Below are 20215 nucleotides of genomic sequence, written 5' to 3' on the forward strand. Positions count from 1 at the left end.
TCTACACGGCAACTTGGCTGAATGTGACAATTTTCCGAATAGCACTCCCGGTTTGGTTTGAGAATGCATGCGCAGCTGCCGCAGCCCCATAATTAGGTAGGTCACTCCGCTTCTGAGTACATGTATAGTCCATGCCTCGTGTATAGCTTCTCAAGGGCCTCGCTCTCAAGATCTTATCTTCGGCATCAGCTCTTTTCTTTCAACAATGGGAAGGCAAATCGCTCATCGGCAACACTTGGGCAGCAAAGGTGAATGCCCCAATCTAATCTTTGCAGACTTGTCCTCTCAATTTTCGAGAGACTGTGTGCGATTGACAAATGGCTTTTTACCTATTTCAGGAAATTTTTTACAGTGCGAAACACACCTGAATGCCGGATATACTCGAACGTTTTATCATATACTTGATTTCCATGAGGGTTACGCTTTGACCCTTTCACATTGCATTTTCTTCATCAGAGGTGTGTGTGCCGACCACTAAAGATGCTTATGGTAATGTACCGACTTCTTAAAAGTTCCAAAACTGCATGTGTGACCAAACCTATTGCCGGATTTTATTACGAGCCTGATAAGAACTTTCACTGCTATAAAGCTTTGGAGATTTATGACGAATTAGCTTCAATATTCTTAGCTTCTGGGCACCAGAAGTGCGTAACAGGGTAATAATTTTTAAGTTTTATGGAATTTTATGGAATCTAAATATAGCTTGTTGCAGGTAACATAAATCTAGTCCTTGAGCTGGATTATTCGGAGAGGCGGACATTACTTCCATGAGAATCGAAAACACACATTCAATTAATTACCTATTATTCACTAATTATATTTTTAATTAATTGCCTTACAGCACACAATGCAATTTACGAAGTGTAGCCGGTGAGTTTGCAAGGTGTATCCACTTGGAATGAATTTTCCGAATGACGCAAGTTTTGAGATATGCACCATCAAACTTGCTGTAAAAATGCACTGTTGTCCCATATAGTTTAACAAAGTGCTCTTTTATGCATTGAAGCACAATAGTAACTTGAACACCCATGTATTTCGTACAACACTTTGGGAAAATATATCTCGAAACTGGTGTCATCCTGGAAATTCAAGTGGATGTGCCTTGCAAGCTCACCGATTACAATTCGTAAATTGCAATAAGTGCCGTAATGTACTTGATTAAGTTAATTAGTGGTTCTTTATCAATAAGTTGAGCATGTGTTTCGATTTCTTGAGCAAGTAAAACCGCCTCTTCGAATAACCCAGCTCAAGGACAAGAATTATGCTATCTGGCACAGGCGATTTTTTAAAATTCCGTAAAACTTCCATATACAAGGGATTGCTATAAGAGGGACCTCGGCAACAGGTTTGGTCACTCGAGAAGTGGCTTCAATGCTTTTTACAAAAATGGATAGTACACATGCTTTGAATGTTGACAGTTATTGGCTTGGTCGACGACTTTCATATCATTCGAAGAGGTCTGCTGGAATGTTTAGCTGCTATTGCTTGAAATAACATGCATTTCACAAATGTTCTGCGATCCCCTGAAGTAGATTTGATGCGACAGCGATGTGTCTGATGGAAAAACCCGAGAACGCATTGGTGCAGTACATTGACAGCTATTAGGAAAGAGCATTGGAAGTGAACTGCAGCCGCAGCATCATGCACCCGAGTCTGAACCAATGAGACCGAGTTAAGAAAAGCCAATTGGGAACGTCAAATAATTAATTTGTGGTACTAATATACATTGACATAACTTGTACAGGTGGTGGGGCAGTTGACTGACCAACTGATTCATTCATTCATTCATTCATTCATTCATTCATTCATTCATTCATTCATTCATTCATTCATTCAATAATGATTATAAAGCACCCGCCGTGGTCACAGCGCCATGACAGCGATGGCTGCTTTGTACAATAACTACAATGGGCTCTACAAAACACCGCTACAAGAAATCGCTGTAATAGCACTGACCGGACAGAACAACGGTGATACCCAATAGAATGTGTCATGTCAAGGTAGTCTCTATGCAACACAAATGAGTGGGTCGGACACAACTGCGTCTGACGTGCTTATTTATATGGCATGCAAGCTGTGCGTGTATCAGCCTCAAAGGCATTGAGCTGACTTTTTCAGGTACACAGTGAGATAGATGCATCAAGCGCTCACCGCCTCCGTTCTCGTAACAGAGGTATGGGAACCGCCAGACATTGCCCAGGCCGACGGCATAGCTGATGCAGCCAAAGATGAAGTCCGCCTTGCCAGCCCACTTCCCTCTGCTTGGGAGCCCAGCGAGGTCCTGTTGACTTCCAAGCCCGCTTGTCGTACACGAAGACTCTTCGTTGTCTTCAGCCTGTGTATATGTACATGTGCAGCAAATGAGCGAAAACGCACTCTCTCTTCCTGGCTTCCATTATGCTTGACAGGCTAGCTCGGCTGGAGAACCTTCCAACACCTGTCTCTCTGACATAATTAAGAATCGTTGTCCGAGGACAGAGAACACAGAAAAGGAAGTGAGAAGAATGGGCCTCACTATTTCACTTTGCAAGAACTGCACAGTTTCTTAACATGGAATACAGAGAAGTGAGTCAATGTGTATAGCGCCCTGCAGGGGCGATTAGATGGGTTGACTTCTTTCTTGTGAAAAGTGACAATGACATCCTTGGGGTGTGAGTTTAATGTAGTTAAAGGAAACTCGCGTGTGAGGCACTGGCAGTTCACTCTGGTTTATCCCTTATTAAGTGAGCACTGCGTGCCTGCATAACTAGGCCAGTAAGTATCAATGGCCTATTAACAAGCACGCAGAAAGGGTTTCGTGTAAGCTTCGATTCAACTTGAGCAACTCATAATCAATATGCTCATATTCTCAATACCCTTTACGAGCAGCCTACAGAGCCTTTAGATAGCAGAATGAAAACAAAAGAGGGAAATATAAAATTTGCACACATAATGTACACGGCGCTAAACCATCAAAATGTGATGCTCTACATTGTGCGCATTGATACATCCAATCCACTACGACAATGTACTCAAAGATAGCCACTTTCGGTAATTTCATGGTAAAATGCCTTTCGTGAGACAACATTCCTTCCTGCCAACAGAGAACATAGTGTGCTACTTGTGCTGATAACACTTATATATAATTAGGGTATGGCAACACTAATCGACACTTTCCTTTTGTTGTCTCTTTCCTATAGGGTTCTCACTCTCACCTGTTTGCAGATGGGAACCGCCTGAGGCGCTGTGAACGGTGATGCCTTTTCACGACATGAACTGCGGCCAAGAAACGCCAGGGTGAAGACGTTCGGCCCCGACGTCTTCTTTTCCATGTTGCCAGCCTTTGGACACAGGTAGTGTGCAGTGTTCTGTCAGGGCAGAAACCAATTTCAAGTTAATGAGTGGGGATTATACAAGAACAAACAAACAAACAAGTGAGAAATACCGGTAAAAACAATCAATAATGATTGTCAAAGACAGTGTTAGTTTCTTTGAAATCTGCAGGAATTCTGTTGAGCTGTGGCTCAGCACACGAACTTGCCTCGCCACCCTCCCCAACCCCCACATTCCTTGTCTCACTAATTCCTAATCTCACTCATTAAAATGGCAAGCCAAATTAAGGAAGCTCGGCTGACTTTATTTTGGTCAGGACCATTGCCTTGAATAATATGTAAGAAATATAAACACAAAAAGACATGTAAAAACTACAAGCCTTAACACATCGATTGCACCTATCTCTTTGCACATGTATGCTATGCTATATCCACATCGACCACTCATCTGTCCTTGCAAACACTGCTGGGAAATAAAGCTGTAATGGCACTGAGTGGACAGTAGCACGGCGTTGCCCAATAAGATGCATGGGCGATGTTCAAGCCGTGTTATATAGATCTGGTCCGGCGAAATGTATTTCGCATGTTCGGTTAGGAGAAGAACAATGTTCAAAAGTTCAGAAAGCGATCACAACAAGAGACAAAGACAGAAAGGTTACCACATTAGTTGACATAAGGTGAAGCAACGAACGAAGCGGTCACACGAGACAAGCGCAGCAATGCATTTGCTCTCAATGTTTACGCAAAAGGGGTGAACCTGCACGCATGTTCTTCCTGGTGTCAAAGCGATGTGTCGTTCACATCCGTCGGAGTTCATCAGGCACAATGGTATCAAGAATGCTTGTCTGGAGGGACAAAGTGCAGCTTAAGCTTTTTTTTTAAATGTTTGTAAGTTTGAAGAGGCAAACGCGCACTTCATTCCTTTTAGACGATCACGCACGCGAGTCCCTTTGGAATTCGGCATATCTATGAATAACTGGACACTCTCTCTTATCTCTCTGAATTTGCTGTGGAGAGAGCTTCGGCACTTCACTTAGAGAAGGAACCACTTGACAGTGCGACCAGAAATCCTGCAAGCAACTAATACAAATTTCATAAGACGAGGTCGAAGAAAAAAAGTGCCCAAGTCATCGCATAACTCGAGGGCATATTTCCAGTACTGCATGGTTAATTAGACCCACAACGATGTTATTTTCAGTAAATGTCAGCGCATCAATATCATAACAGAATATCACCAAAACGTGAGAGATGAACCGGATGAACGCGAAAGCACGTTGTTTTGAACAATATCATCAGCCATAACAAGACTTGCCATTCTTGGTCCTTGTCAGTTTACTGCGTCCCCGGCGTCAAGGGGAGTACTATGACGCACCGAGAAGTGTCGTTTCGGTTTCTTTACTTTCTCAGGGCGACGAGCGTCCTTCTTTTTTTTTTTTTTACGTCGTCGAGCAGTGAAAGGAAAAAGAGACAGGAGCTAGCGTTCGCGTCGTCCCTTTCACGCAGCTTCAGCCGCGGCGACATTTTCTACCGCCGTTGCCACGGCAACAGTGACGCGCGCGCGTGTTTGCGCCTCCTTTTTATGCGAGCGACCGCTGCGACGCCAAGGTCGCTCGCTGTCTGGGCCGTCTGCGACTCGTTTTCTTTCACTGCGCCTTCATCTCCGCTCCTTTGTCTCCCCCTACTTTCATCCGCTTCGCGGCGCATTCTACCGTTCTGCAGGCGGTAATTCAATTTCTTTCTTTCTTTTCATCGGCCTTCTAGGCTCCTTCTGTTTCACACGCCTCAATAAAGCTTATCACAGAAGACTCAGTAAAACAGAAGTTTTGAAGTGTGGCGACAACACGCACGCACACGCGCTCTTGTTCAGTGCAAATTAAACACAGCCACAGAGAACGATATCCCCGTCGACAGGAATGTAAACCACGCGAAAAAATGGTGCTATGGCAAAGCGCTTCTATTTCAGCGTCGTGCGTGATTTTACCGGGAAACTCGACTGCTCAGCGACGACGCGTATTGCCTTAGAGGTAACTCTGTTACCGCAGCTGTTCTTTACAGTTCGACAAATGTGCCACTGAAAGGGGGAGCGGAAGTTCATGTTCGCGGAAGTAATTTTCTGCGCAGTCGCTGTGACTGTGATAGTTGTCTTCTGACTTTGCGTTGTTTAAGCATTAATGCTATAAGGATGCCAGCTGCCAGCGAATTAAGGCGGTGGCGCACAGCTCCGGTTGTTCGGTTGCCTCGCTGTATCTTTAAGAAGTGGTAAACTCCGGTCCTGGCTTTTCTGGCAAATTTCCTATTCTCGGTGGCATGCTCGCAGGCGCTCAAGGGCAAGGGTTCTATTAATAAATTATAATTCCTTTTTTCAAACACACGCCTTTGACGCCACGTTCTTCACTGCACAGCGCCAAAGCTAAACAAAAAACACGCTTTACAGGAAAAACAAAAGTTCATTGGAGGAGGGTCGGTTGCTCTTTCTGTTATTTGCAGGCAAAAAAAAAAAAAACGAAAGCATTCACTTTTGCTGCTGCAGAGAACACAAAGTTCATCTGAAGTTTTGAAAAAGAAACAACCAAGAATCAGTGAAGAAATGGAGGAGAAAAGCTTAAGGCACTGTCAACGAACAGATCGAACAGTGTTCACACGATAACAAGTTCGGCACTAAAGCAAATCAGTGTTCTCAAAGATCAATGAACTGTTATGTTCTTTGAGGCACTTGAAGTTGCCGATCCTCCGTAGTTTATTATGGTCAGAAACTCTGTAGCTGACGAGTGGGAACAACCGACTAGTCCCGCATCAACCAGAAAAACAAAACACTCTTTTCATCGCCTTAATAGCTGACTAATATCTGAGCATCAGTACTGCTACATTAAACTGCTGATGGGAGCGCGCATAATTCATTAAATTAAGACACATTTATTATCGCTATAATAGGTAACTAGAATCTGAGCATTAGTACTGTTGCGATTAATTGCTGATTAAGGCGAGATAGTAGCGAATAACTTAAGAAATTACAAACATTGATTTTCGCGACAAGTTGGCTTATCGTCGTAAACTATCGATTGCAAATTATCATCGCCTACAACACGCCTTTCGTACGTTGTCAGTCGCTATCGTTATCAGTTGTTAACAGCTAGACGCTATCGATCAAAATAAACTTCAATTAGCTAAATTAAGCCGCGAGTATTAACGTCAAGCCTCGGTATTTCCTTTTATTGGCTGACCGCCTTCCGTCATCTAAGACGACGTGTCCTTTCCAGCAGCTGAGCAGCCTTGACATGACCTTTCTACCCGACAAACAGGTCATCCATTAAAACGCTGTATTAAATACCGAAAGCAACCTCACCGACCGTTCTGTCCACTATAAGGAAAATTCCATCTACGCGGCGCTATACTAAACTAACTATCACACCGAAGTTTAAGGGAAATTTCCAAGGACCGGGGGAGAACGAAGGACGAAAAATAAAGGGCGAAGTGGGGCAACTGGGCGCCACTAAGCCTCCTAGAAGGTCACGACACTTAGTACAGGCAGAGTATTGATTGACCTGACCAGGCCAAAACTTGCACTGACCTACATTTACGTGACCGCGACGCCCAACGCCCGCGCAACCTGCCCCGCACGGGCCACTGCAGCACTGCAGCACTTTTCACACACACACACACACACGCACACACACACACACACACACGCACACGCACACACACACGCACGCACGCACACGCACGCACGCACGCACGCACGCACACACACACACACACACACACACACACACACACACGCACGCACACACACACACACACACACACCAGCTGTGGGACACGCGTCCTTCAACGTAGCTGCGGTTGAGTCATCGGTCAGGTGAAAGTGTTTTAGCAGACAGCTGCCGGGTTCCGGGGAAAACGAGTCATCGCGCCCGGCTTCAACGTTCGGCCACGGAGCCTGTCGTCGTCGAAACCCCGTTCCTTGGATGAGCGCTCGCGACGTGCAAGTTTGAAGGCACGTTAACCATAAGGAATGTTAAGAGCATAGTTTTAAGCTCGGAGCCTCAACTTTCGCTTTTCCTACTGGAATTTACCGGAAACGCCGCAGAAGTGTTGCCAATGGGGCTAACGTTGAAGAAATTTGGAAGCTTGCTGCATATAAAAGAAAACATTAAACTCCCGGCACTTCATTTCTCTCTCTATCTATCTTTCTCTCGCTCTCTTTCGTTGCCGAATTTTGAAAACTGCGAACATCTGGAGCCCCAAGTCTACAATTCCGTGACATATCAAGAACTGAATAAAGCGCATTTCTGTGAAGGGCACGCATTATAGGTGCAAAAGCGGGCTGACCTGACGAGATCGTTACGATGATTATGTAAACTCTACAAAAGTATTCAGAAATTACTGACACGTTTCAGAGTGATGTAAGTTATACCTATTTTCTCCCCTCCAGACTCTAATAGGTGTAGCCTACAGAGTTGGTTACGATATATGCACTTATTGCAGAGTTACATGATCGAAATATTCGTTTCAATCTTTTTTTTTTAATTTGAGATAATATACATACACACATACACAAAGAATGCGTTCATGGGTCGATTGCCAACACATGCACAAACATGCGGCGCTGCTTATGAACTTGTCGTGGTTCCCAAGAGAGCTGCTTTTCATAAGGAAATCTTTATAACATGCGCCTTGATTTTCTGTTTGCCAGACAAAAAACGATCAGAGCTGTAAAAAATAGCATGCTAGCGGGCTGTACTGTGCTGCTGGCTGGTCTATATTTACACACTCACTGGAATGCAAGCGTTCGTTTCGCCTTCTTCAATAAGCTTTAATCATTGGAACCAGAAAATGATGCTCCTGAATGAGAACACGGACGCCACGAAGTACAATATCGAGCAGACACACGTTTTCCATCTGCGGCGCAGTGAGACACTGTGTTCAAAACCTACAGCGTCTAAGTTATCTTATATAGCTCTTCTTGTACTAATTGGGCAGTGGTAACTGGGAACGCCTGATCTCGAGGCTGTTGCTTCTTTTGACGTGGCGAACGAAAAAAAGAATAATAAATAAAACGGGTGGAGCGGTAGGAACCAAAGAACGCCTGCGGAACAACTGGGTGATATAACCTCGTCTCTGCACTCGTCACTCTCCGGGCACAGTTTCAAAACCGACTCAGCTCGACACCTTCGCTCGCACTTTCTCTCGCCTCGGGAATAATATTCGAGAGGAGAAGAAGAGAGCGAAGGCCAAGAAGAAGTAGGAGGGAAGAATAAAGGATCAAATACTAATAAGGATCAAATAATAATAAAGGATCAACTAATAATGAGGATCAAATAATAATAAGGATCAAATAATAATGAAGGATCAAATGATAATAAGGAAACTGCGAAAGGTACAACAATTGAAGTGACGCGAAGTGATAACGAAATTGGTGAACACCGAGACGAGGGTGACACCAGGCGACGCTCGTCGAGTGGAAGCTTAGAACGGTTGTTTGCTTCAACAATGTCTGAGAAGAGGAGATGGAGAAAGAGAGGCTGGCAAGGATCTCCAGCTCGAACGAAACAGCGAGAGGGCGGTGACTAAAAGAAGCAATAGTGAACAGCGAGATGCGAACAGGTGCCAACGACGTATAGTCGAGTGAAGTGAGGCCGCGACAGAGCTCATCTCGAGCCTCCTCGGGCGTAGCACAGCGACCGGGGGTTCGACACACGCGCCATCTCGGCGGTGCCCGCCGCTCCACTTTTTTGCGCGTTTCCCTTGCGACCTCGAGGCCGACGCCCGGACAACGTTACGCCGGCTCGGAGCCCGTCACAGCGCGCGCCCAAACAGTCGCCGCACCGCGAAACGGCTCGCGCCGTCACTTATTTGAAGAAGCCGTGCCGCTTTTGTTTTTTCTTGCTCTGTTGTCGTTGTATTTTCTTCGTCCTCTTGTAACGCTTTCTACTCTCGCTTTCTCACTCGACCCTTCTTATTTATGCTTGTTCTAGATTGACGCGGTGGCTTCCCTATGTTTAGCGTATAGCGTTCGTTGGCGTCATGCCGGCGCGCCAACGTTGCCGCGAGCCTCTGAAACGACGCCATGTCAGCGTTCGCTAAACAGGCTGGCGAAAACACACGCTCGCGGGTACCCTCGCGCAGCCTGCCATTTTGCCTTGGAGCGTGGGGCCCAGAGGCATCACGAGGTATACCGCAGCTGGGACGGAGGAGGCGTGCGTGTTTCACGGCCGCTTGCGGACGAGAGGCTTCGTTAAAACCCGAGTCTGTTTTGCAACTTAGAACACAGGCCGAGAGCGAAGTATGCTAATTCATTATGTGGATCTATGCATAAGCGTCAATTACGGTGGGGCGAGGAGGAAGGGGGTTACTCTCTCCTGACCGCAAGCCTTAGGGAGCCCCATTGGCGGATACATTTTGCTGCAAAAGTTGAATTGTTTGTTGCCAGTGCATGCGTTTGTGTCCACGAAGATTCTTGCACAAAGGAATGAACCACGCTTTCGAAGTTCCAAACTGTGATCACTATAATCTCGTTTATTTTGTCTGCCCCCTCAGTGCACAATCACGGCTTCCACATAAACGGTGCCCCCCCCCTCCCCCCACACACACACCCCGGAAAATGGAGACCCTACGCCTCCGGATCTACGTGTCACTCTACAGTACAGTGCGACTAAAACTCAGGTAATGAAAAGGCCAGACAAACCGTACCATATATATGCAATTTGCAGACAACGTGAGCGAAGCACAGTAAATTAAAAAGGCAGACCAACTACACCACAAATATACAATTAACAAGCGGCCAATTCAGGCAAGAAAATATGACGACCCGCCGAAGCAAAACGTTGACGTGCGAAAACATATCTTTTTTCTTCTCTTGTGTGAAGTAGGCCGTCTGTGAAGTGTTTGTGAAATACCTGTTTACACTAGACTATGAGTAGTCTGATTTAAATTATATTCTTTCCTCCTTTTTCATATTTTTGTTTTTTTTATGTCACATTACTGCTCCGCGTTTGGTTGCGAACTGCATGCTGAATAGGTGAAATGCTTGACCTCAACGATCATCATCGTTCATTCATTAAAATGCCTACCGTTCTGGAGAAGCGTGCGACATTTCGTGACAGTTGCCAATATTTTCGATCTATATAAAATAAAAAGATCAATCAATCACTCAATCAATTAGTCAATGTCAACATTTTGAATAGAACGTGTTTGACAACCTGGCTTCGAATCCTGGCATCAGGTTTCCATGGCAACAACGCAATCTTGGGAACAAGTCAAAGAGGAATGAGCCACGAAAACAATTCATTGCAAACCGCTTCGGTGGTGACCGAATGAGAGTATCACTATGTTTCACGTGAATTTGAGTAGGAAAATTGCCCTCGGTACCGAATTGAACCTTCCTGTTAACGCAAGGCCGGATGTATGCACGCGACGACGTTTGCGCATTGCAACTACACTCTTACACAAAGGTACACCCTTCAGGGTGTCTATCTTCCACGCAACAATAATCGTCATCTGCCTTGCTTGCGTTTCCTTTCTTGAGAACACCGCGACCGCTACTGTCCTGTCGGAAATGCTATGTCTTGCTGATAACGCGCATGCCGTTCATTACTGGGAAGTACCGTGCTCGCAGCGTTAAAAATGCGGACAAGACAGATGTCGATTATCGTTGTGTGGCAAGATACAACCCAAAGGGTGTAATTTGGTTTTAGAGCGTACACTACAGTATTAGAAAAATTTACACCCTTTGGGGCTTATCTTGTCCCACAACAATAATCGTCATCCGTCTTGCCCGCGTTTCCTTTCTCTAACGCGGCGAGCCCGGTACTTCCTAGTCACGAACGGCATGCGCGTTATCAATGTGACACAGCATTCTCGACAGGAAAGTAGCGGGCGCCGAGTTTTCAGGAAAGGAAACGCAAGCAAGGCAGATGACGATTATTGTTGTGGGACAAATTTACACCCCAAAGGGTGCAACAGTTTTAAGAGTGTATTAAATAAATGTACACCCTTTGGGTCGTATCTTACCACGCAACAATAATCGTCATATCTCTTGCTTGCGTTTCCTTTTTTCAAAACGCTGCGCGCGCCACTTTCCTGTCGAGAACACTCTGTCATGTTGATAACGGGCATGCGGTTTGCGGCTTGGAAGTACCGGGCTCGCAGCGTTAAGGAAAGGAAATGCGGATACGACCCAAACGGTGCAAGTTTGCTTGCGCTCTTAGAAAAATTTACACCCTTTGGGGCGTATCTTGTCCCACAACAATAATCGTCATCTGTCTTGCCCGCGTTTCCATTCTTTAACGCTGCGAGCCCGGTACTTCCCAGTCACGAACGGCATGCGCGTTATCAGTGTGACGCAGCATTCTCGACAGGAAAGTAGCCAGAGCCGAGTTTTCAAGAAAGGAAACGCCAGCAAGGCAGATGACGATTATTGTTGTGGGACAAATACACACCCCAAAGGGTGCAACCGTTTTAAGAGTGCACTCTTAAAACGGTTGCACCCTTTGGGGTGTATATTTGTCCCACAACAATAATCGTCATCCGTGTATCGTAATCTGTATCTAATCTGCTCAGCATGCAGCGCGCTCTGTGTTCATGGCACGATACGCCCCCATGTGATAAGGGCGTTACCCGCCTGTTCACAACGTGTATAAAACCAGTGCTGAATAAACGCTGGGGCTCACTTTTGCCCAGCAAGTGACACACGACGTGTCGTCGTCTGCTCCACTCGATGCATGGTGTCAGAAGTGGTTAGCATGGCAATGCACTTCCTGCACGACGCGTGAAGACCAGCGATCCTGTGGCGGAAAATGGATTTCCTCAAAGCACCGGAGCCGCTCCTTACAACAGGCGACCTGCGCAAGAACTGGCAGCTCTTCAAACAAAGGTTTGAAATTTTCCTCACGGCGTCAGAGGTCGCAGAAAAGCCTCGGACTGAGTCCAAGAAGACAGCGTTGCTTTTGAGCGTCGCGGGCGCAGAGGCCATTGAAGTCTTTAACACCTTCACGTTTGCAGCAGGCGAGAAGAACGACGACTATGCCACAGTGGTGAAAAAATTTGATGAGTATTGCATTGCACAGACCAATGAGGTTCACGAGCGGTATATGTTCAGGAGAAGAATCCAAGCTGCTGGCGAACCAGTGGAGCATTTCTTACGAGACCTGAAGAATCAAGCACGTGCCACGGACCACGGACCAAATTGTGTTCGGGATAAATGACGACACGGTACGTGAAAAGCTCCTCAGGGACAACAACTTGACCCTGCAGAAAGCAGAACAAGCCTGTAAAGCAGCTGAAGCATCAGCAACTCACAAGGAAATGTGGAACCAGGAACACCAAGTGCATCCTATCAGCAGGACTAGCACGAGCCGCGAAAACCGAGAACAGACACGTTATGACTGCCGAAACTGCGGCGGAAAACACTCCCCAAGAAGGTGCCCTGCTTTTGGAAAAACGTGCCGGAGATGTCAGCGGAAAAACCACTTTGCCAGATGTTGTAAAGCGACGGCAGTTGTTGGCGAGTTGCAAAGCGGCCAAGACGATTTCGAGATTCTCGACGTATCCGCAAAGAATGTGTCCAGCAAGCATGACTGGACGGTGGAAGTCCAAATCAAGAACGTGGCAGTTCAGTTAAAGGTTGACACGGGATCGCAGGCAAATTTGTTGCCTTATGGATTATACGCCAAAATGAACCCACAGCCGCCCCTGTACCCCAGCAGCGCGATTTTACGCTCCTACGGCGGAGATGTAATCAAACACATTGGCGTCATGCGGGCCGAAGTCTCTTTAAATGGTTGCATTGCCATGCTGAGCTTTTTCGTGGCACGAAAGGGGCGCCAAGCAATCCTAGGACTTGAGGCGAGTGAACGCCTGGGACTGATTTCACGCGTGAACAGCGTGTCGCAAAACAGCTCTGAAGAAGTGGTTGCCAGCTTTCGTCACCTTTTCACTGGCACCGGCTGCGTCAAACGAGTATACCACATGGTGCTTCGCAAGGACGCCACGCCAGTGGTTCAGAGACCTCGTCGAGTGCCACTGGCTTTAGAGGAGCCACTTCGGGAGGAGTTGTCACGTATGGAACAAGCCGGAATAATTGCAAAAGTCACTGAGCCAACAGACTGGGTGAGTCCCCTTGTTATCGTACGAAAGAAAGACGGGAAGCTGCGAGTCTGCATGGACCCCAGGAAAATAAATGAGTGCCTCAAGCGCGAGCACTACGCGATGCCGAGGCGGGAAGACATAGAGGCCGAGCTGGCCGGCGCAAGAGTATTCACTCGCCTAGATGCAAACGCAGGGTTTCACCAAATTCCCTTAGATGACGAGACGTCTAGGATATGCACTTTTGCGACACCCTTCGGCCGCTATCGATTTTTGCGACTGCCTTTCGGAATATCATCAGCGTCCGAAGTATTTCAGCAAACCCTAAGTGAAATTTTTGACGCGCTTCCTGGCGTTAGAGTGTATGTCGATGACATACTCGTGTGGGGCAATTCCCAACAAGAGCACGACCAACGTCTAAGATCAGCGCTAGAAGCGGCAGAACGTGCGGGCCTTACGTTCAATCCAGCAAAGTGCGAGTTTGGCGTTCAACAAATTGAATTCCTGGGCGACGTGATAAACGAAGGAATCCGTCCAAATGCATCCCATGTTGAGTGCATGTTGCAGATGGCACCCCCTAGTGATAAACTAGCAGTTCAACGCATGCTGGGTGTCGTGAACTATTTTGGAAAGTTTTTGCCAACACTAGCAGAAAGGACAACGCTTCTCAGAAGCTTGCTAAAAAAAGACACTGTTTTCGAATGGTCGGCAAATCACGAAAAAGAGTGGAGAGCGCTGTGCGACAGCCTTAGCAAGCAGCCCTTGCTATCAGTTTTTGACCCTGAAAAAGAAACCAGGTTATCATGCGATGCGTCACAAAACGGAATCGGTGCTGCCTTGCTGCAGTATCACAACGGTGCATGGAAACCGGTTGCGTACGCCTCCAGAGTGCTTACTGATACGCAGCAACGCTATTCACAAATTGAAAAGGAAGCAATGGCCATAGTTTTCGGCTGCGAGAAATTTCACCATTTCATGTATGGGCGGAAGGTTGTCGTTGAGACTGACCATCGTCCGTTGATCTCCATATCGCAGAAGGCGATCGGTGACATGCCGCCAAGACTGCAGCGATTTTTTTTGCGTCTGCTACGCTATGACATTTTAATGCATTATGTTCCAGGAAAACAGCTTCTACTGGCGGACATGCTGTCCAGGGCTTCCGTTAAGGGCGCAGCAGATAACGCAGACAACAACAACGACGACGTCGAAGTGCACGCAGTAAGTGTGGTTGATTCTCTTGTCAGCGAAACCACGTGGAAAGAACTGGCTTCCGAGACACGAAAGGACACGCAGCTCTCCGCTGTGCTAAAGCACCTGGAGAACGGGCAACCAATTGAAGGACCGTTCAAGCCTTTTGCCGCTGAGCTATCGGAAGTAAAAGGGGTTCTCTTGAAAGGCTGTAAGATTGTCATTCCGGCCAGTATGAGGCGCGATATGTTGGCAAGAATTCATCAAGGCCACATGGGAATTAACAAGTGCAAAGAAAGGGCACGGCGCCTGGTGTTCTGGCCAGGAATGAACACTGATATCGAGACGTTTGCACAGGCATGTTCTGTATGTAAAACGTACGCTTACAAGTTGCCGCAAGAGCCTTTGATTATGCGTCCGGTTCCAGGCCAACCATGGTACCGCGTCGGCATGGACATTTTTAGCCACGCAGGTCGGTCCTACTTGTGTGTTTATGATGCCCTATCGAATTTTCCCGAAGTCCAACAGCTCGTAGACACTTCAGCAAAAACTACTGTAGATGCAGCAAGTGCCATATTTTCCAGATATGGCATACCTGTAGAGGTATGCACTGATAACGGGCCTCAGTTTTCCAGTAGAGAATTTGCCATGTTCTCAAAAGTGTACGATTTCAAACACGTGACCTCAAGCCCGTATTTTCCCCGCTCCAACGGACTCGCCGAAAAGGGGGTACAAGTAGTCAAGAGAATCTTGAAGAAAACAACTGAAGCTAAACAAGACTTTTTGGCTTGGTCTTCTCGCTTACAGGTCAACTCCACTGGAATGCGGCTGGTCACCAGCCGAAACATTACAGGGACGCTCGCTGCGAACAACTCTACCAGCCGTTCAGGTCGGACAAAGCCGGCGGGTTGACAAACGCCAGCAAAAAGACTACTCAAGAGGGCCACTCGCACCGCTCAACAACGGCGAAACGGTCAGAATAAAAGACAGCTCATCATGGAGAAGAAAGGCTCGGGTTCTTCAGTCGTCTGGTCAACCAAGGTCATACGTTGTCATGACTGAAGACGGGCAACTCTTGCGACGCAACCGCGAGCATCTGCTGCCAACCAGAGAATCTTTTCGCCTTAGCGGTCCTCCTCACGACGACGAAGGTGTTTTTCAAGAATACGCTGCCCCTGCCAGCACACAACACGACCCAGAGGCGGCGCAAAACCCAAACAGCACAGCGAGCATTGTGCCGACAGTTCCGCAACAAGCAGCTGCTCCAAGGACTACAAGACAACGCAGACCACCTCGGCGCTTAATGTATGACGCGAACTTTCAACAAGTGCCGTGACTGTATTCAGTGCTATGATCTTTGCTGTAGTTTTGGATGTGCAGTGATTCTTTAACTTTCTTTTTGTTCTCCCGAGCTAAAAGCGCTCCTTGTCCTTAGTTTTTTTTTTTCGTTACGAAGGGGGATGTATCGTAATCTGTATCTAATCTGCTCAGCATGCAGCGCGCTCTGTGTTCATGGCACGATACACCCCCATGTGATAAGGGCGTTACCCGCCTGTTCACAACGTGTATAAAACCAGTGCTGAATAAACGCTGGGGCTCACTTTTGCCCAGCAAGTGACACACGACGTGTCGTCGTCTGCTCCACTCGATGCAATCCGTGCTGCCCGCGTTTCCTTTCTTTAACGCTGCGAGCCCGGTACTTACCAGTCACGAACGGCATGCACCTTATCAGTGTGACGCAGCATTCTCGACAGGAAAGTAGCGAGCGCCGAGTTTTCAGGAAAGGAAACGCAAGCAAGGCAGATGACGATTATTGTTGTGGGACAAATATACACCCCAAAGGGTGCAACCGTTTTAAGAGTGTGTAAGAGTGTAGGCCTTCGAAGACTTGCAGTTGCGTAACGCACACATGGCAGGCCGGGGTAAACGGAAAAGATAATGAGACGTTCGCCTTGTTTGTCTAACGGCACCGTTAGATCACCCGCGTTGGCAACTGCGAGCCCACCTTTATCTCGGCCAAGAACGTCGCCTCAGCAAAGCGGCACTGAAGGAACGATGCACCGCGCGAGGAGTTGACATAGGCGATAAGAAAAAAAAAAGCGCAATGACGCCATTTTCTTTTGTCTGCAGTGAACCGGTGCGACAAGATTCCATTTTCTGCACGGCACATAGATATCTAGAGAGAGAGATCTTTCGATATCGTTATCGGCCGCCAACTTGACTCGCTAACTCTCAATGTTGCGCACTCGCTACCACGTGACCCTTTCGTGATACGGTGAGAACGAGCGCGATGACATTGTGCGCAGGCTATTGCGGTACGACTGTTTCCGCGTGCCGCCAGAGTTGAAAAAAGAGGGGTGGGGGGGGGGCGTGAAGCTGACCGAAAGTGTAGTGTTACGCGCTGTTTCGCAAAGTGGGGCACCCTTTCTAAAACAGCAAACCTTGAATGGTCTTTAAAAGTGATCCTGGTCAGGCGATCGAAGCCAGAACTATATTACCAAACCGAGGCAAGCACTCCGTTTCGATTGAGTTACCCAGGAGAATCGCAGATGGCATATAAATACGTAAGTAATCGACAACTCCATTAGCAGAAAAACGCACCATATTTTGTTTCACGGCAGATTACGTATACCTTGGGAAAAAGAAATATACTGTTTCCTATTAGTGCATCCTTATATAATCTGGCTGCTCAGTAGTTTCAAAATTGGTTACGTCGCTTATTTTGCTTTCTTTTTTTCTTTCCTCTTTTTTTTTGCGTGTGAGACATGAAATGAGCTTCTATGATCAGACCGTGCGGTTGCGTTGATCGCTGTAACATCTAAACCGGTGGGAACGGCGCACAGGAAGACCACGATTATGTCGCGGCGGAAGGACAGGAGAGTGCGAGAGTAGCTCAGAGCTGTACATCTTCTATGATCACAGCATGGCGCTCTTTGGCCACACCTGGCACTTGCGCCATTAAACATCAAGCATCATCATCATCCCATGACCACAGCGCGCAGATCGGCTCCAAACAAGCGCGCGCATGCGTTATTGTTATCTCAGGGGTGGCGTTAGCGCGTCTTTTTTTTTTCTTTTTCCTTGATTCGCATTCTAACCACAGTTGCTGCGAGCTCTCGTTACAGCCGGTAAACAAAGGCGGGTAATGTGCACCGCACGAATGGCTTCCCGCCCACAGTCCTACGACAATAACCATCAGTGTCTCGCTCCTATTCAAATCGACTTTATGGCGTTTCCTGCGCATTCCTGCCCGTTTCTGAAATGAAAAAGCGCCCGCGCTGTGGAAGGCGTCGATATCTATAGCTCGTGCAGTCTGATGTGGTTGAAAACGATGTGCACGACAAGAAAAGAGAGAAGAAAAAGGAAGAGACGGGAAAGAAAAGAAGGTTGTTATGCCAATAACTTCAAGTATCGGTGCGGTGGCCATCCTCCGGCCGCAATTCGACTCGGGACAACGGCCTTCTTGCAGTCATATAAAAGTTACATGTTACTTTTAAACAAACATACGAGGTAAACAGTTCTAAAACGATGTTGTTTTTTTTAATCTTTATTTTTTTTCGTGCCGACCAGCTGAGTCGGATAACGGCCGTAGGAAAGCAGATAAACATCCGCTTTCGGGCGTTGCGCTCTCGCTCGTAGCAAAACCACGGCCATTGCGAGGCAATTTTTCTTTTTTTCTCTCTCTCCTGGTACTTCTCCATTCGCCGTAGAGTCCGTTCACTAGCCGCGTATACGTTGGAAAGAAAGAAAAAAGCGAAACGGAGATATGCCGAGTCTTGCGAGCGCCGTTTCTGCTCTTCCGACAAAATGAAGGCGCCAAGGCGACGCCAGGTAGATACGACGACAGTCTGCACGTGCAACGTAGTAAACGACGAGAGTTTTGACAGCGGAAACCCGGTTAACTGTTGTTCTAGCTGTTCTCAGCCACGCATTGGCAAACTCGTCGCAGCAACCACGTTTGTTCATTTTAGTGTTCATTTTTCTTTGTAAATGAATGAATGCTAAATAAAGATTGATTGATTGATTGATTGATTGATTGATTGATTGATTGATTGATTGATTGATTGATTGATTGATTGATTCTCCTGTCGGCTCCAAGCATGACATAGATGTAGAAGGTGAACCTTCTTGAAGCCAGCCTGACGGCTATAGATTTCGAACATGGTTGTCAGGTGTGCATAATGAGCCCGTGATAAGCGCTGACTCAGGCCACGGTTTTTTTTTTTTTTAAATACCGGAGTGCAGCGCTAACCACGGATGGGAACTGCGAATACGCAGACAACCTTCCGTGGTTTCTGCATTGCAGTGTGATTCCAAGAGCATATTTGAGACTACACCGAAACTTCGTTCAAGGTTTTTCACAATGTTTCGTTAAGTTCTGTTTTCTTTTTTTCAGTCCTGTCGGAATTTTACACCCGTTAAACTCCTTCCTTCCGCGTAGGGTTCCAAACCGGGCGCACACCTGGTTGACCTCCCAACCTTTCTTTCCTTCTTTTCCTCCTTCTACTCCTTTGGTACCTTCAGATGCTCAGAATATTTGACAATCGAATGAAAGAACATTGTTATAACGCGGGAAATGGATTTCGCTTTCTTTTCAAGCTGTAGACGCAGTAGCGTGGACTGGTTTTGCCTATATAGCTAGCGCGAATTGAGCGAGAACGTATAAGAAGATAACTTTGTCTTTAAATCAGCTTGTTTTGAATGTTGCTATGCTTTTGCGTCTGATGAGATTGCAGAGATCAGTAACGCAAAAAGGGCGGTAAAGCTCACAATATATCCCGTTTTCGTTCGATGCCTTGATATATGCTAACTTCACCGAAGTGATGGTAAACTTAATGAATTACATACCGTTGCCAACAATTAACGGTCATGTAGACGACGCTTATTGGTGCCGTCACCCAGTTGAAAATGACAACAGAAGTTGTGTTAAGTACTACAGAAATTTCTGTTGTACAACAGGATTTTTCTGTAATAACTACAGATTCCTGATGGAGCGACAGACTTTTCTGATGTACAACAGACATTTGTTGTTGCTACTACAGAAGTACAGTCTGTCGTATGTCTGTTGTTACAACAGAAAGCTGAAGCTCTACAACAGATTTTTGTAGTACTACAGAAAAATTTGTCATCACTACAGGCACCCTGTTGTCCCAACAGAAATGCTCCTGAAGTAACCCGAAAAACTTCTGTAGTGCTACAGAAAGCTGTTGAAATACTACAGAAACCTATTGTGGCAACAGGCCCCCAATTGTCACAACAGAAGTGTTCCTGATGTAATGCGACCAACTTCAGTTGTACTACAGAAAAATGTTGTTGTACGACAGAAACCTATCATTGCAACAGGCCCCCAGTTGTCATAACATAAGTGTTCCTGAAGTAATGGACAAACTTCTGTTGTACTACAGAGAACTGTTCCACAACGGAAACCTATCGCCGCAACATATACCCAATGATGACAACAGAAGTGCACTGAAATTGTGTGATGCGACAAGCTTCTGTAGTGCCCGGTTGAAAAAGACAAAAGGAATTCCTGTCGGAACTACAGAAATTCTGTTGTACGACAGAAGTTGTTGACATTTCTTAATTGGGAGACATTTCTGACGTTACGACAGAAATTCTGATTTCGCAACAGA

At 46.6% G+C, this 20215-nt stretch overlaps 2 protein-coding genes and 1 long non-coding RNA gene across 3 annotated transcripts in view; 2 read left to right on the plus strand and 1 right to left on the minus strand.

Annotated features, from left to right (window-relative positions):
• Positions 1-3317, plus strand: part of LOC139060123 (uncharacterized) — a 72480-nt gene extending 69163 nt beyond the window's left edge. The window contains exon 4 of the long non-coding RNA XR_011514615.1: positions 3180-3317. This is a non-coding gene — a long non-coding RNA (uncharacterized lncRNA). The remainder of the gene's footprint in view (positions 1-3179) is intronic.
• The window catches only part of LOC135909285 (sodium- and chloride-dependent GABA transporter 1-like), a 75716-nt gene that overhangs the window by 15608 nt on the left and 39893 nt on the right, over positions 1-20215 (minus strand). The window contains exons 2-3 of the mRNA XM_065441210.1: positions 3195-3347; positions 2152-2335 (exon numbers count right to left, since the gene is read on the minus strand). Coding sequence (XP_065297282.1) covers positions 2152-2335; positions 3195-3311 — 301 coding nt within the window. The 5' untranslated portion in view covers positions 3312-3347. The remainder of the gene's footprint in view (positions 1-2151; positions 2336-3194; positions 3348-20215) is intronic.
• On the plus strand, positions 11850-16202 carry LOC135909282 (uncharacterized). Its single transcript, XM_070538995.1, has 3 exons — positions 11850-13418; positions 14515-14612; positions 15390-16202. The coding sequence occupies exons 1-3, from the start codon at positions 12615-12617 to the stop codon at positions 15916-15918; spliced, it is 1431 nt and encodes a 476-aa protein (XP_070395096.1). The 5' UTR covers positions 11850-12614; the 3' UTR covers positions 15919-16202.

This window comes from Dermacentor albipictus, chromosome 5, assembly GCF_038994185.2.
Source record: "Dermacentor albipictus isolate Rhodes 1998 colony chromosome 5, USDA_Dalb.pri_finalv2, whole genome shotgun sequence".
Classification (NCBI taxonomy): Eukaryota; Metazoa; Arthropoda; class Arachnida; order Ixodida; family Ixodidae; genus Dermacentor; species Dermacentor albipictus.

Coding starts and splice junctions, on each gene's coding strand:
- LOC135909282 (XM_070538995.1), top strand. CDS start 12,615: ATGTGGAACCAGGAACACCAAGTGCATCCTATCAGCAGGACTAGCACG. Junction 13,419..14,514: donor TCACTGAGCCAACAGACTGG/GTGAGTCCCCTT, acceptor ATTATGTTCCAG/GAAAACAGCTTCTACTGGCG. Junction 14,613..15,389: donor ACGACGTCGAAGTGCACGCA/GTAAGTGTGGTT, acceptor TCTCGCTTACAG/GTCAACTCCACTGGAATGCG.